Here is a 16,163-nt window from a genome sequence, read left to right as displayed (position 1 = left end):
TCCTATTCTTCTGCAGGTGTGAACTTTCCATGATATGTAATGTCAAGTTCTATTACTAAAGTAGAAGTAGAATTTGAGCATTTATGCACAAGCCACAATTTGAAACCTCAGAATAAGAAACTGTCTTGTTGTCTTGGTGTTGTGGTAGTTCCTGGTGGCCTTTCTCTGCAACTGAGATGAGATATATAAGTCTAATAACTTCACAGTACACTTTATTCTGTGGATATATATTATTTTTCATTATACAACAATTTAATGGCATTCATTACTACAGTGCGTTACTTTTTAATACTATTTTCAATTTGAGATAATTCTCCTTTTGAGATAACTTTGATTTTTCAGGATCAGTCAATGTTCACAATAAATGAAAAAGGCTCAACAAAGTGATAGAGCAGAGGTGGATCACAGGTTAGCAACTGCTGCCATGGAATTATACAAAGTTCATTTTCTGTTATATTAAGAAGCAGAGCTGTGGTATCAGATCAAGAAACTGGCAGTTTAGTCAAGGCGTCATAAAAGTCACATTCCCACCACAAAATTCATACTTGTGATGTAGGAATTGGAGAGTGACAGAATGATGGGCTCTGAAGTATCTTATGGCTCTATGTAATTACTTGACATGGCACTGTTTCTCAGATTAAAAGCCATGTTATATTTTCCACTTGGCAGTAAGAATGTTATTTTGAAAATAATTGCATGCCAATCTGAAGTTTGCAGGTTGCTTTCAGCTGGAAGGTTGGAGCCTTGCCCTCCCTGATGACAGTGGGTCCATAGATGTCACTTCATCTCCTGCTTTAGAAGATGCCCCTTTGACAGTGGCTCCTCAGGACTGTTGCTCCTCCCTCCCTCCAAAATACATAATTTTTAGCACCCAGTGTTTGTGTCATCGATCCTGCCAAGGTATGAAGTAAAGGCAATGCATTTCCTAACCCTTGAAATCTGTACTTAGAGCTGCAACAAGGGTCCCTTCGAGTGGCTCTGAGGAATTAGTAAGGTGTGGGGGGCAACATTCATAGCCCTTTATAGACATGACCAGGGGCTCATTCCAGAGTGTAGACAGTAATAGGTTCACACTTCAATATCCTGTGACCTCTAGTCTTCTTTCTTTTTTTTTTTTTTATTTTTTTTTTATTGTCAGAGACAGAATGCTAGTTAGGTTTGTTTCCACAGCATTCTGTCCATTATATCAAAGCTCTTAATTACTGTTTCTCATTTTTAAGTCATATCTTCAATTTGCAGGTATTTTGAATACACTGAAAGCATTAACATTTACATTCTAGCACCAGCTTTGAAAGTTAACAAATAGTTTATTTGCTTAGAGAAGAGTTAATTTCCCAGCATGAAACACTTGAAAGAAACCAAAGGCAGACTTTGTCTTAATAGTTGAAAATTCAAAATAAATGAAGCTTATGTAAAATGGCAGTAACAGACTAGAGCTACAGTGGACTGCTGAAATTGGATTTGGGTAGCTATAAACATAATTAGCTTAAAGCATTCTAGCTTGCCATGCAGTGTGAGCTCTCATAGGCTGGGATGTGATAATGCTTTGCTCTTTTGCATTTTAACTCCTTGTGGAGATTGAAAAGCCAGCTGATCTTGGGCTTTGTGGAAGCTAAATTAACCACGCGTTCCTTGGGGGGTTATGGCAAACTGTGAGGTTTATTGGGTGTTGAAGTGTGCTAAAGATAACGTGACAGTCACCTAAAATGCTGTACTCCCACCATACTAATTAGGATTGCATATTAGTATTTTTAGAATTTTTTAGAGATTTGTATTTCTAGTCATGTAAATGATCGATTATATGTAAGCATTGGTTGTGTATGCTCTTAATGCTCTCATGGATGAAATACTAGCGCTTGATGTGACCTGAACATTATACACAAACAAGAGGACAATATTGTAAAGTTGCATATAAAAAAATACTAACGTGGTTCAAAATTTCGGCAGGATTTTTGTTTTTCTAAAGCACTGGTTTGTGCCCATGATGTGAAGTTGTGTTCATTTAAGCCAGTGAGTAATGCTGCTTGACCTCAGTCTTGGTTGTGAGTGGGTTGGAATCGGTCAGTAACTTGGCATTCCCACAACAGTGGAACATTTAGATTTATACACATGAGACCTCCATAAAATTCTAGGAATACGTGTTTAGCCTCTCCAGAATAGGCCTCACGTGCAGTCTCCTGCTCTTCCTTGGATGTACAGACCACTTGAAACAAGTGAGCCTGCGTTCTCACAGCAGGTGAACACTACTTGATGAGTGCTTCCACCACTGGGTTGTTTCCAAATCATAAATTCAGAACATTCAGATTTTGCCTTTCATCTACAGTCTCAGTCTCTGTAAAGCTAAGATAATTTTTGTTATCCCTCTGCTTCTCCTGTTTCTATTTTCCACGAGTAAGTGTATGTGAAACATAATGCTTGCATAGAAGTAAGGGGAAGTTTCATAGAGTTGTTAAAGGCTGGATTTTCACCGTGGGACATTATATTAAATTGTTTATTGTATGAGGTGGCTCTACATTCTTCCACTTTTCCCCTTTTTATTCTCCCACTGCCTTTATTTAAGGGAGATTTTTTTAAATGAAGTATTTCAAACGAGTGAAAATGGACTATTTAGTCTATTAAATAAAAAAAAAACTTCACTGTGGAGAACACATCTGGGGATTATAATCTTAGTATTTAGAAATGCAGAGGAATGTAGTACAAATCAAGTATTAACACCACATCATGCAGAGTAGTTACAGCCTTTCTATTTTTGCAGTATCTGTATCTTCTAATATATGTGGAATATAGATAAGCTGACGTATTTCCTTTCTTGTATTCTTTTTAAAATATTAATTTCCAGTGGAGGTGGCTTAGATCTTCAGCAAGGCTTTTAGTACTTCAGCCTTTTGCATTTATTACTTCTGTTTAGAACTCATCGTAGATAAGCATCCGAAAAAAGAAATACAATAAACATTTGTGTTAATTATATAATTTCCTCTTACCCTTCTCCCCTGCACCATATGTTCTCTTCTCTGTATGCCTCTCAACTGACTTTTTATTAGGGCTTGGTACGTGTCTCATCAGAGGCCTCCAAGTATGTGCTGATGATGCAGTTGTGACCCTGTTTCTGCACCCTTTCATAAGTGTAAACATACCTGGAAGTAGAAGAAAAGAACAATGGGGTTAATTAATCAGGGAGCTATGTGTATTTATATATGGAGCTTTGCCTTAGCCTGTAGTCTCTGCTTCAGCCTTTGTGTTATATCTCCTATTACCCCTTGACCTGGATTTTTGGTTTATTTGTGGGTTGGTTTGATTGTTTTTTGCTTTTCCTCCAATCCCTTGGTTATTTTCTTGAATGTGGTACTCTGAAAAACCTTTGGGGATTCATCAAGTTTCTCTGCCCCTGTCCATGACTTTCTGTTACAACATTTGACTCACATATCCAAGTTTTATTTCAGCTTTCATGGGGAAAACAGCTTCTTTCATTTTCTGTGAGACACCAAAATGCACCATTGTGCTTGATCATCAAGGACACAGCAGAAAATTAGTTGCCATTCTTTATCTCTTAAAAATGGGAGGCCAGGAGCAGGGAGATGCAATTTAATACACTTGTATGGGGAGCTCTACTTCAGAGACCAGTGGCATGTAAGGAACTTACCTGCACTTTCTGCTGAGATGCACTTTGGTTTCAGAATATATATTTGCTATGTGCATAAATGCTTTCTTTCTCTGGTCAGTTATCTGTGCATACACTTTTCTAGTGGGACCAGAAATTATTCCAGATTCAGCAGTTGTCTATAACAACATAAGGACATGATAGAAATGCCACATTACTTCTAAAAGATAAATTCATTACTTGGCTTTCTTCTGCCTTTGCTCCAGGATATCACAAGGCTGTAGCAAATAACGAAACACATTGCTCTATTCCCAGTAAAAAGGACTGAAACTCTTCAGCAGAGCTTACCACTTCTTTTTCCTGTGTTTTCCTTGGTCCTTCGTTACACAAACCCACTTGGGGAAAGTTTCTGCTTCCTGATGGGAACAACATGGGGGAAATGCTAACATGAATTTTGAACCTAGTGTGATGACTGCAGTGATCTGCATACCAGGAACAGTCAGCAGTGGTCAGGCCAGGACACAGCTGCAGACAGATTGTGCTGTCACCTGTACTGGTTTGTGAGTGCTGTGGTTCAGGCTTGCTTTCCATTCACTGAATGGTCCGGAGGAGCTGATTTCCTGCACGGCCATACCCAGTGTACATTAATGAAAGTTCTGAAAGCACTCTGTGCTGTAGTGTGCACAAGTGCTTGTTAACACAAAAGAAGCTTGTTCTTTCAAGCAAAAATTTCTTTTCCAAGTGAACTCAGTTTCTTAGACTAGCAATAGGACAAATACAATTTTTATATAAACAAATGAGTGTCTAGTTTTGCACACACCAGATGCATAAACTGTAGGTCTGATATAGTATTGAATGTATGATAAATGTAAACAAAGTCAAGGTTTGATGAATGACTATCTTATTTTCTTACCAATAATTAGTGATGGGTTAAATCTGTTAAATTTTGCTGGCCTCTTGAACACAGGCATTCTGTGTGCTTTCAAAAAGTTTCTAGGGCTTGCAGTAATGCTTTCAAATATGAAGGTAATTGTTACTTTCATCAGGGTACTGTGTTGGCTTGAAGCAGATAAGGATCTTTGTTAACATAAGAGCTGTTTGTATCTCAAAATGAGCTTATGAATTTACTGTGTGACAGTGTTTAGCATGTAAAAAGAAGCAAACGGCACAAGAAATGAAACAATCAACCACTTCTGTTTCATTCCCGGCTTTGGAAAGATACTGTTGTTTATGTAATATGTTCAAAGGAGCACATAATTGATTATATACTGTTAGTCAGCCATGTGCATTTTTACATTTCTGCCCGTAGGTAAGCAGAACACCTGGTGACACGGCAGGATGTTTAAAATACTGCTTAGGAAATCCACAGTAGCAGCACAGATAACAGGACTTTCAAAATAGTTTAGTAATACACAAAATAAATGTTCCTTTTAAGAAATTTTTTCTTTATTGCCTTCGTACAAAGGTTCTAGTACAGAGAGCGATGTGATCTAGTTACTGTTCTAGTGGGGATGGCTGGTGGGTGGTGAAAGTTGCAGGGTGCTGTGCTACTCTGTTCTGCACAGTTCCCCTGTTAGTCTTGCTATCTTTAAACTTCTTTCTTTTGAGAAAGCAGGAAGCTTTTGTCAGCTAGGTGTTGAATAGAGGTTTTGATATTTAAAGCAAACTGTTCAGTGTTCCTGGAGATGTTAATGTGGAAAGAAATGCAGGTACTACATCTCGAGCTTCAAGACAGAAAATGTTAAGATAAGAATAAGTTAAGTGTACAAAGGCAGAGTGAATATTTTGAGGTGTTAATTGTAACTACAGAGGGAAGAAACTAGAATTCTGGAGCGGACACTGGAGCTATATTGTAGGATGCAAGGATGACTCAGCCCATGCTCAGATCATGGTCTTGCCATACTTGTTTACATTAAAGTTCAGTTGCTATTTTAAGTCGGCGCATTTAGTGGAGAAGAAGGTGAGAAAAAAGCAGAGGGAGAAGAATAAAAGCAAAAGGAGGGAGGGTAGATTTTAAAACGCAACAACAACAAAAATACCTGGACCAATCCCTCCTGCTCCGTCTGCTGCTCTCTCAGTGGAGGAGCTTGTAATCCTGCATTTGCTGTATCGAGAGGATTCTTCTATGAGCACAAATTAATAATTTATTCATAGGCTGGAGTCAGCCCGCATTGATTTACTTATGCTGCATTTCTTTTCATTCATAAGCCTTTGCTGGTCCCGAGCTCTCCGAGAGCGACTTGCTGCAGTGCTCCGCCGCGGGAGGAAGCAGCGGACGCGCCTTTATGCACAAGGACGCGCTCCCTACGGCTCGATTAAATGTGCGAGCCCGACCCAGCTCCGGGGCTCGCTCCGGGCGGCGCTCCCCGGGCAGGGCCCGCCGCTCTCCTCCGTCCCTCCGCCCTCCCCGGTGCGGCGCCGCGGCCGGGATGCTCGGACCGGCGCTCGCCTCTCCGGGCTGTGGCAGACAGGTGCTTGTCATGCGGCCGTGCCCGGCCTGAATCGGTCTCCGGTGGGTGTGCGCGGCCCCGCGCCCCCGCCCCTGCCAGCCCTGCCGAGCCCTCCCAAGCTCAGCCCTCGGCAATGTGCGGCGCTCTCCTCTCGCCTTCCTGGTAGGGCTCCGCTACACTTTCAGCTCCTCCAGACTTTCCCTGCTTTTGCCGTGCCCTCCCTCTGGTCCAGCTCCTCCCGTGCCTGCCTCTGTCTCGGCGCTATCCCGTTAAAAGGCTGCTGCTCCTGCTCCGCTGAACCAGTGCACTGGCTGCCTGGATCTGGGATGAAGGCTGCAGGTTCTCGGCGAGGGAAAGGAGAACTCTAGGCAGCTTTCCATTTGCAAAGTGAGCGGTAATTGCAAGAAGACAGCCTCCCCAGTTGGAATCAATAGTCTGCTTTCTTGCTGCTGAGGGCACTTTGGAGCAGCAGTAGGTCACTGAAGTAACTTCAGCACACTGCTGACTGCGGAGTTGTAAAGAACTACATGCAAGTGGCTGCAGTAGTGCTGGAAAACGCTTTGCTGTTACCAGGGACACAATAGTTTTCAAGTCATTAGAGCTTCGCTTCTGGTCCGCTCCTTTCGTTACACAGAGAGGGTCATTCTTTGGAGGAATGAGAATGGAGCTGTGAATTTTTCTGTTCCAGTGTCCCTTTCTAGTGGAAGAGGGTGAGAGTGAGGGACAAGAAGCTTTTAGAAGCAAAGCCCCACTGCTGCTGAACTCAGCTTCACTTGCATTTCCCCAAACCTTTCCAGGCACAGAGAGGCACAATGCCAGAGAACCTGAATCTTCTTCGGGCTTTTGGGGGCTTTTCCTTTATCTTCTGGACAGCTTTTAACACAGCCTTAGTGGATGTGGTTGGATCGGAGCAGCAGATCCCCTTGTCAGTGTAAGTGCTTTCATGCTATTCCTCTCAGGACCGTGTTCAAGGATGAGAACTTGGCTGCTCAGGTTCTCCTGTTATTGTATTGCAGATGTTTGACTGTTCCAGGGCACCTTTGCTCCTCTGTCAGCTGTGTTCAAAGTGGTTGTCTCCAAGTCACTTGGCACTACTTTGATTTTATTGTAGGAGCATGTGTTCGTGGCGTATGTGGCCACTGAGTTTTAAGTGCTTGCATTTACTGAAATTGACGCTGTTAACTCTCTCATGTGGAAATCTATCATTCAGAACTGTTTTGCCATTTTATCTGCTGTTTTCCTTTCGATGGATATGTCATGTTGTGCCAAAGCATGTTTCTGTACAAGTTAATTCCTTAAATTTTAATGGTTCAGGTTAGTAGTTCCATACAGAGGCCTTACCTTAGCACGGGGTCTGGTTTGTGCTTATACTTGTACAGCTTCACTGATCTTTTGCTGTGCTTAGGTTCCTTAGTGAGCTCTCTAATGCAAAATTGCTTGGATCCTTCCGAGTGCAGCTGAAGCTGTTACAGTCTCTGTTGCTTGCTATGACATGTGTATTACATTTCTTCCTGTCTCTTTTTTTTTTTTCTTCACAGTGTAAAGCTCTGGGCCTCAGCATTTGGTGGAGAGATCAAATCTATTGCAGCCAAATACTCGGGTTCCCAGCTCCTACAGAAGGTAAGGATGTCTTTGGTTGTAATAAGGAACGTTTTAACAGGGAAAATGGAGGCAGATTTAATTTTTTAAATGAACAGGAAAGCAGTGCTGTACGTGCTTTTGCCCAAGATCTATTTTTGTATTGCATACTAGTCCCTGATGACTCTTTGCATTGCACTGCACTATCTGTAGAGTCCTTGCTTAACCTGATATTTTTCTCTGTGGATGACTTTTTTCCCATTGGAAAGTAACCTCCTGCACTTATTTCTTGTAGCCTAGGCTTTAGCCCAGGTTGCGGGTGTTTAGGCTGGTTGCTGCATTGTGATGATGAGGATGTTTCTGTGCAGAAACAGCTGTTTCTTATGAAATATGTTAACTTCATTCAAGGAGCAGAATTAGTGCATATTGTATTATTTTCACCCTGGGCTGTATGTACACAATGCACTGTATCAGGAGAAGGCGACTGCACTGTTGTTTGTCATCTCTGCAGTTTTTACAATCCCATTATTCCCCCAATCATCTCAACCCAGTGCTAAGATGTATTACATCATTACAGATAAGAGGAATGAATGTGGTTATCTTCTTGCTCAGCTGCACAGCTGGGTAATGAGGTAGTGAAGTATAGCAAAAACTTGAGAAATTGGTATAAGTCTACATAATTGGGGTAATGAAAAAGCAGATTTGAGTATTAGGTATATATCAAAGACAGTCATAATTTAAATATGCAACCTATAGTAAACTTCTGTATTCTGGACAGTTTATTTTTACAACAGTTGGAAAAAAAATGAGAGACTTAGGAAGATGTTAGATTGAGACAGCTATTTTGGGGCATTTAACGTGTGATTCTCAAAATGCAAATGGAAAAACATTGAGACATTCACTGATCAAAACCACTCATTCAACCCATATATTAAATTTCTGCCTTTTTTTTTTGTAGACATGATTTTTAGTTCTGAGTAACACTAATTTTATTTTTTCTCTGATTGTGAAGGAAATTGTTCCTTATTTCGAAAGGCTTATATATGTGTGAAATTATATAACAGTACGTGTAGCAGCTGAAATAAAAAGCTTGTGCTACCCTTTAAATGAAAGCAACTGGCTTTAGTAATTACTAAAGACATATGAGTTCTTTAGCAGCTTGTCTTTTCAGATTTGTATACCCAGGACTGCAAAACATGAATTTCACTAAGCAAAAATGCAGAGCTATTAAGAACAAAAATATTTGCGGTCTCTTACTGCCTTTCAAGGCCTTTAAATGGCTTCACTTCACTGTGTTGGGCAAACTTTCATTTTGCTATGGAAATCTAGACACTCAATATTTATTATATTTCCAGCTCACCTTCTTTAAAGTCTGTGAAGTCTTACATTGTCACTGTTTTTTATTAACACCTTAAATTCATAAAGCAGATGGAGCTTTCAGTTCTGATTAGTTTTTAATCAAAAATAGTTTTTAATCAAGTGTTATTAAAAGATTTATTTTTTTTTATTGAGCCATAACTAACAAGTATCTTCATTTAGCTTTGGAGCTGTTCCATGCACAGCCATTTTTGTGCAAAAATGGTTTTAGAAAGGAAACCTACCCATTACTGAGCCCAGCATTTGCTAGAAGACTATGGAATGTACTGTGTGTGGCAATCATGCCAAAATCCACAAAGAATCAGTATGGAATCCTTAATCCTCCTCCTCTTCCTCATAGTAGATGCTGCTGTCATCCCTTCTGTAATGTATTTTTTCCCTCTGAAGTAGCAAGATTGCTTCCTATTGGTTGTTCTAATTGTAGGCAATTGGAAGCTTTTCATTTTGCCTTTTCATCAGCATCCTTTCTGTTTCACTAACCAGTCTGTGCTCCTGTTTTTGAAGGTGGACAGTGTATGCTCTTTCCAAGCTATTTTGTTTTTCTTGCTTGTATTTCATTATCTAATGAAAGAGTTAAGACAAAACACAGGTTTGACAGCTATTTAGAGCATTTTTATTCCTCTGTGACATACTCTATTGGTTTTGTTCTTTTTTCCCCCTTCCTTCTGGTTACAGTAGCTTTTATAAGATATGTTTCTTTTTGTTTTATTTAGGATTCCAAAATATCTCTGTCCATTTAAGCTTGTTGTATCCTGGTGCTGGTTGTGGCGAATGAGCCTGGATGACAGATGACTTTAGCGTGTACTTTTTTGTATTGTTACAAAATATATTTCTTTTACAAGCTTTTGTGTATAGAAACATACCTAACTTCAAGATCTACAAGTATTTTCAAATGCAAAGTCAATGACAGAGGTTGTCACAACAGTTAAGGAGAGATGATAGCACGGGAGGGCTCTAAGTACAAATGCCTTTTTTTCCCACCTCCTCCCTCCCCACTAGCCAGGCATCAAGAATATGTTTGGTATTTACTGGGAGCTCTGGGTGATTAGGATCCATGTCATTTTAAAGTCAAGATTCCACTTTTAGAAGCAGTGAGACTTCTGATATTACCGGAGGAGCCCACATTTCCTGATTATGAATTAAGCATCCTTAAACGAGTGAAGATATAAAATGTGTTTATGATTATGGATCTGGACAGTATAGATTCCTCAACTGTCAACTGCTTTGGAGTGCCATTTAGCTTAATACAGGCTTGTTAAATGAAAAATTAATGTAAAGGTTACTTGATTCATTTTGTCAGCACACACACTGAGTGCTGCTTTCAAAGGGATGCGCTCACAGTCGTGATTGACAGTCTCTGCTGCCCAAATGTTTTGTACGTTGAGTCATTTCACCCACACTAAAATTTCATTGAGCAAATTAATTCATGTGAGGTACTCAGTATAGAATTTTTTTGCCAGTTTACAGTTGTGAATATTGATGGAGTTATTGCAGTTTTTAAGGTCTTGCTGTGTTGTGAACATCAAGTAGGTGACCAGCACTGATGTCTTCTTGAGTTTGTGAAAGATGTGTTAAGAATAATTTGGTTGCTTTTTGAGAGTATTTTTTTAAAAAAAATCCACTGCTTCCCTTAATTGAATGTTTATTTTGTGTCATTCTGCTAATCTTATCCAAGTATTTTGTTACGCCTCCTAGAAGTATCTGGGATATTTGAATTTTCCCAAAACTGACTTTAGATGAAATACAGATGCTTCAAATTGCTTGGAAAATAATAGTTCAGTAAGTAATTCCAGAAATTATGGATGAGCTTTTAAGTGAAATTAGCACTTAAAAAAATTTCTACTCCTTGCTTTCAAAGAGATGGAACCACCATTAAGTGTACAAGAAAACATGCAGAAACAAGCAGGACTGTATTATTCTTAATTTGTCTGGCTTCTGGAGGTTTTACAGTTGTCATATAGATTGGGAGAGGCTCTTTAATGCTGTAGAGGTGTTCATACTCTTCAGCTACTTAGCAAATAGTACTGGGGCCTAAGAATTAATTTTAATTCTCTCTTAGGTGTTTGTTTTTTTTTTTTTTGTTTGTTTCCTTGGACTGTCAAAAGACATCTGACTTATTTGAATCCTGACATTTTAGATTTTTTTTTTTTTTCTTTTGTAAACACTGTGTCCTGTACTGAATGAGAGTGTAGCCCACTGGCAAAGCCAGTGCTCAAATATGGGATACAAAGCAAGGGTTAGGTGCCAGGAACATACTCAGTTCAGCTGCTGCAATTAGAGGTTTTGAAAACAGGCTTTGGGGAATGCTGTTGTTATACAGTAAAGCTCTTAAATCAGTGCAGTCTCTGTGTGGAAGTGCAGTGTGGTCTATGCTTTCTCAGGTTCCTTTTGATGAGACTACTCCTTTTAAAAAAGTATTCTGAGCCATCATAATTCTTCATTTCTCCTGAATAGTCAGTATTATTTATTGCAAATATAGGAACGGTTTCCAGGGGAAAATGCCCTTAATTTCTTAGTCCTTCCACCACAGTTTGTTCCTGACCAGAAGCTTGTTTAAGGCTCCCTTAGATTTTTCTTATGTAAGTTGTCTGCTGGAGCCCTCAGTGTTATGCAAGCACTGCCTGCCTTGGTCTGAAGCAGGCTGGAGTCTGCATCTGCCTGCTCCTTTCAACAAATCCTTCATTGTGCTGGGAGTTCTCAAATCCTTGTTTTCTCAGAGCAGGTTTTTCAGTCAGGACAGCATTCCTGTTTTTAAAGATGCAGGATTGCATTGTATCTCCCTGACTAGGATGGGGTGCTGTATCTTGGTAGCTTCTTGCAACTGTTGAAATGTCAGTGCAAAATGAATATAACGGGGTTTTAGATCAATTAACATTCAGCCGGTGGGTCTGATTCATACAGTACATCTATCTTTAGTTCAAATTGTATAATAGTGACTTAAATTCTTAGGCAAATGTAGTGCAATCATCTTGACATTAATTACCTTTCTTTTATTGCACCTTATGTTGGTTTTGGTTTTTGTAGGCTGTTTCTTTGCTCAAGACACTGCAACTGCTGCTTTGAAGGGAGGGTCAAACTGGACTGAGACATGCAGGTTGAAGGATAGGCATGGACCAACATTTTGGATATCAGTTTAAACTTATGCCAGCTAAGCAATTCTAAACCAGCAAAAATAATGCATTTTAAAAAATCCAAAATGGGGAAAAATTATCAATAAAATCTATAGACATATGGCTATAAATAATAAAAAAAAAACAAAAAACCCCATAAAAGGAAACACTACTACCCCCTGCAAAAGCAAAGCAACAGCAACAACCCCATTGTCCCCACTAACCAAATCTGACACCTACCCCAAAACCCCACCAGCCTGGTAAATGGTGTAGAGCTTCCCAAAAACTTGCCAATGTATTCAGAGTTAATTCATTATAATTTGGACTCCTGAAATCTGGTTATGTGAAGTGTATCTCCTAGCACTGACTTAAACAAACCTTAGAAAATAAAAGAAATATACATCTGAGAATCTTAAACCAGTATAATTCTGATGATTAATGTCAATGATGTTTTGGAACTTGCAGAGCTTCAATCTCCATCCCCTTTAACTTCTAGAGATCTTTGGGCTACATGAATGGCAAGATTATTCTCCATGCTAATCTAGGTACAGAACATTTCAGTGTGATATGAAGTATTTAATGTTATCTGAAGACATAAAGATTGAAATTCTTCTGGATAGATATTTTAATTTTGTTCAGGAATAAAAAAACCCAAATACATTGCTATTCTACTAATGTATTTGGCGGGAAAACCTGGTGGGTTCCATGCTGATTTTCAGATACCATGTTGACCTGTAGAGGAGAGGATTAATATTTTCAGACTTGGAATACTTTCTTCTCTCTTCCTCCATAACAAAAAACCCCTTGGCCTTATTTTTTTTCTAATAAATTTCTGCATTTTCTGGCGATATTGGAAAATTTCCTTTCTCTTCTGTAAGTTTAGAGCAGCGCCTTGAATAGTCTGTGATTTGTACTCTTCTCTCCTCTGAGTTTTATGGCAGGAGTAATCATGTTTTGGTATTGGTAATGGTTATAAAATGTAGTCAAACCAGCTTGAATATCAAACATCATGTTTTAGATTTCACTTGGTCTAAGAGGAAAGCTGTGCTGAATTCATGTTTTGCTTCCTTCAGCTCTATTTTGCAGTGTATTCTGTGTCTTTCTGGATTTTGCAAGCAGAGTGTGATCCTCTAGTTGTATTATTGAATGTAAAAAAGCCTGTTGTTAGTATGTAAGAGGACTATGAGATGGCTTTTAAGTTCACAATACATGCATTGCACCTTTAGTAATGTCTTTTAATATGGAAATTATTGAGTAGACAATCCAGCTGGAAAAGGAAGAGAAAGGAAGAGAATGTTTCCTTTTCCTTGAAAGGAAGAGAATGCTAATTCCCTTGCTTAATGCATTTTTGGTTGTTTGTTTTCACATCCTGTATTGGAAAATGCTTACGTTTCCAGGTTAGAGGAGCTGCTCTCCATGCAAATTATCTTGATAGTGAAGGTATGTAGAGCATTAATAGATGCTGAATTGTAGTGGTGATTCACTCTGAAGTAACTGCTAATCAATACTCCACACTTTCAAATGTCATTACTGTTCTGTAAGGGACAGTTTTTTGTTGCTGATAGTAAGTGCTAACACATTTTACAGCACAAATGATATATTGATAGGGTAGATGGTGTTTTAGTCTCCGTAGAAGCTTCACTGACAGGTTTTAATGAAATACAATAATTAATATGTAGTTCTTGTGAAGTTTCATTTTGCTTTTTTACATATAATATTTTTGCAAAATTACATGGATGTTTTTATGATCCTGTTTAGTGTCCACCAAGTTAACTTGTGTAAAGCTGAAATACTTTCTTCAAGTATTGAAGAAATAATTGCAAGATTTGTGTTTAAGAAGGAAAGCTTTGCAAGAACACTTCTTTTAAAGTTGGAAAGAAGTTGATAAGGGTCTTGGTAGCCTTTCCAGAAGTGATTAATTCCAGAGACACATAATTGCTGAAAATATCCTACCCTAAGGTCTCCCAGGACTTTCCAAGTGACATTACCCATGTAATAAATGATAACCAGTACAGTGGTTTTAAAGACTACAGTATAGGACATGAGGGGATTGTGATTGCTCGAGACATTCCTTTACATAGAAGTGTACAGGTTCTGAATCCAGTGTATCTAAAAGAGGACAACACAAATTTGTTCTCCGTATCCATGGTAGATGTACAAGAACTGGTCTTTAAACACAAGAATTGATTCTTTGCTACTATCAGTCTATTTATTTAATAGCCCCTTTTTTTTTTTTTTTCCTGAAGAAAAACCCTAGACTAGTGTGAAACTCTTGCAGGTTGGCTGTTCAGAGCAGCTTCCTGGCCATTGTGTGGACTTTGTTGAACTGCCTTATATTAGGATGATGAACTACATCCTTTATTTTGGACTATCATCAGTAACAGTAATTGTATTTCTTCTTTGATGTCTGTATCTATGAGCTATTAATCTTTGTATCTATATCTCCTTAAGGCATAGCTGGGGTATCTTTCACTTTTCAGAGCAGAAGCAGGTTATAAACACAGTTGTCACTGCTGTACAGCATAGCAGGCTCGATGAAGACTTGCTGGTTTTCCCCTCCCCTTTTAAGCACACAAATGATCTTGTTAAAATATCATTTTACCATAGAGGAATAAATATGTCAGCTGTAATAGACTAAACTTGTTGGAAAAAGATAGAGACTTCTTACATCACCTCTTGTTGGGCTTCAGGTGTGAACCACGAGATAAGATATCAGCAGGGTGAGCTTTTCAAGGTGTTCTTGTGTGAAATGTCACTATGAAGTAGATAATGGAACTTCAGTGGGGCTTGTAAGACCCTGGGATATCCTAGTGAGAAAGAAGGAGGTGATCAGATGGAAACTCCTGGCTGATTCCTTATGCCACAGGTTCTTAGTGCTTTGTTATCAACAGTTGATACTCGTTGAAGTTTGTTCTTCACTGTTGTTATTCTTGAGAAGAATTTTCCTGAAGCATTATTTGCACTGATGTTTTAATTTGTTAGGTGGAGTGTGGTTGCAGTCTTCAAAGCATATAGGTTCTTGTAGTGATTCTTCATCAAAAGAGTTTGACAAGTGATTTCTTCTAGCTGTATTTTCTGTCTGTCAACATTCCTAAAACAACTGTGAAGAGTTAAACCAATGCATTTCACTGAGGTGCTAAAAAAATTTAAAATCTTAGAAAGTGTTTTGTTTGTCAAAGTGCCTGCTCCAGCTTTTGTTTTGTTTTTGCTTTTCTCAACTTGACACATTTTATTGTTGTCTTTGTTTCTTTCCCTGTCTCTTTCTGAACCACCTTATTTGTCTTTCGTTTAAATCTTTCAGTTTTTAAATGGATGTATTTTCAAGAAAGAAATGGTCTCTTCTCAGCCTGATGCCAAATGTTTTGCATAAATAATTTTGTAGTACAGGAGGCACTAAGAGATAATTATTTCTATTTATCCTTCTAGATTGAGATCTTAACTAAAGTTAAGGAAGTTAAAGATGAAGGAAAAAATAGTTCTCAGGTTCATTAACAAACCAAACTATAAGGTGACCTAATCTACATCATAAGATTGGGGATGTAAAGTGAGAAGTGTGTGTGTGTATAATTAATTCAGAATATCATGTTGATGTGCGGGTCCTGTGGATTGTTGATCACTCAAGTTTCTCATACGTATGACTGACAGTAATTTCCTTGAAGCATTCCTCTTAGTTTTCAGGAAAGGGTGGGAGAGCTTCTAATAGTCTCATAAAATGTTTTTCCTTGGTACTCTCTAAATGTGGGTTTGACAGGCTTCCCTGAATTTTGTGCAGGTGATAGATTATATGTCTTGTTGATACCATTCCTCTACAATGTGCAAGTTGAGTAGATTTCTTTTGCTTAATGTTGTTCTGAATACAGTGATGCTGAATAAAACATTCTAATTATAGTCTAAGAACTGAGACTTTTGTGTTTGACTCTAATGACTCCACAAAACTGATGCTGGAAACCAGCACTCATCATCTCCTCTATAAAAATCTTCCTGTCTTCTGCTGTGAAACTCTATTTTTCATTATTTCTGGTCTCATGGAGTAATTAATTTTGAAACAGG

General features: G+C 38.7%; 1 protein-coding gene across 1 annotated transcript in view; it reads left to right on the top strand.

Annotated features, from left to right (window-relative positions):
- Window positions 1-6,860: 6,860 nt before the first annotated feature.
- The window catches only part of CACNA2D3 (calcium voltage-gated channel auxiliary subunit alpha2delta 3), a 390,722-nt gene continuing 381,419 nt past the window's right edge, over window positions 6,861-16,163 (top strand). Inside the window, exons 1-2 of the mRNA XM_062500613.1 lie at window positions 6,861-6,979; window positions 7,587-7,668. Coding sequence (XP_062356597.1) covers window positions 6,861-6,979; window positions 7,587-7,668 — 201 coding nt within the window. The remainder of the gene's footprint in view (window positions 6,980-7,586; window positions 7,669-16,163) is intronic.

This window comes from Cinclus cinclus, chromosome 12, assembly GCF_963662255.1.
Source record: "Cinclus cinclus chromosome 12, bCinCin1.1, whole genome shotgun sequence".
NCBI classification, from domain to species: domain Eukaryota; kingdom Metazoa; phylum Chordata; class Aves; order Passeriformes; family Cinclidae; genus Cinclus; species Cinclus cinclus.
This window is presented reverse-complemented; position numbering and strand designations above follow the sequence as displayed.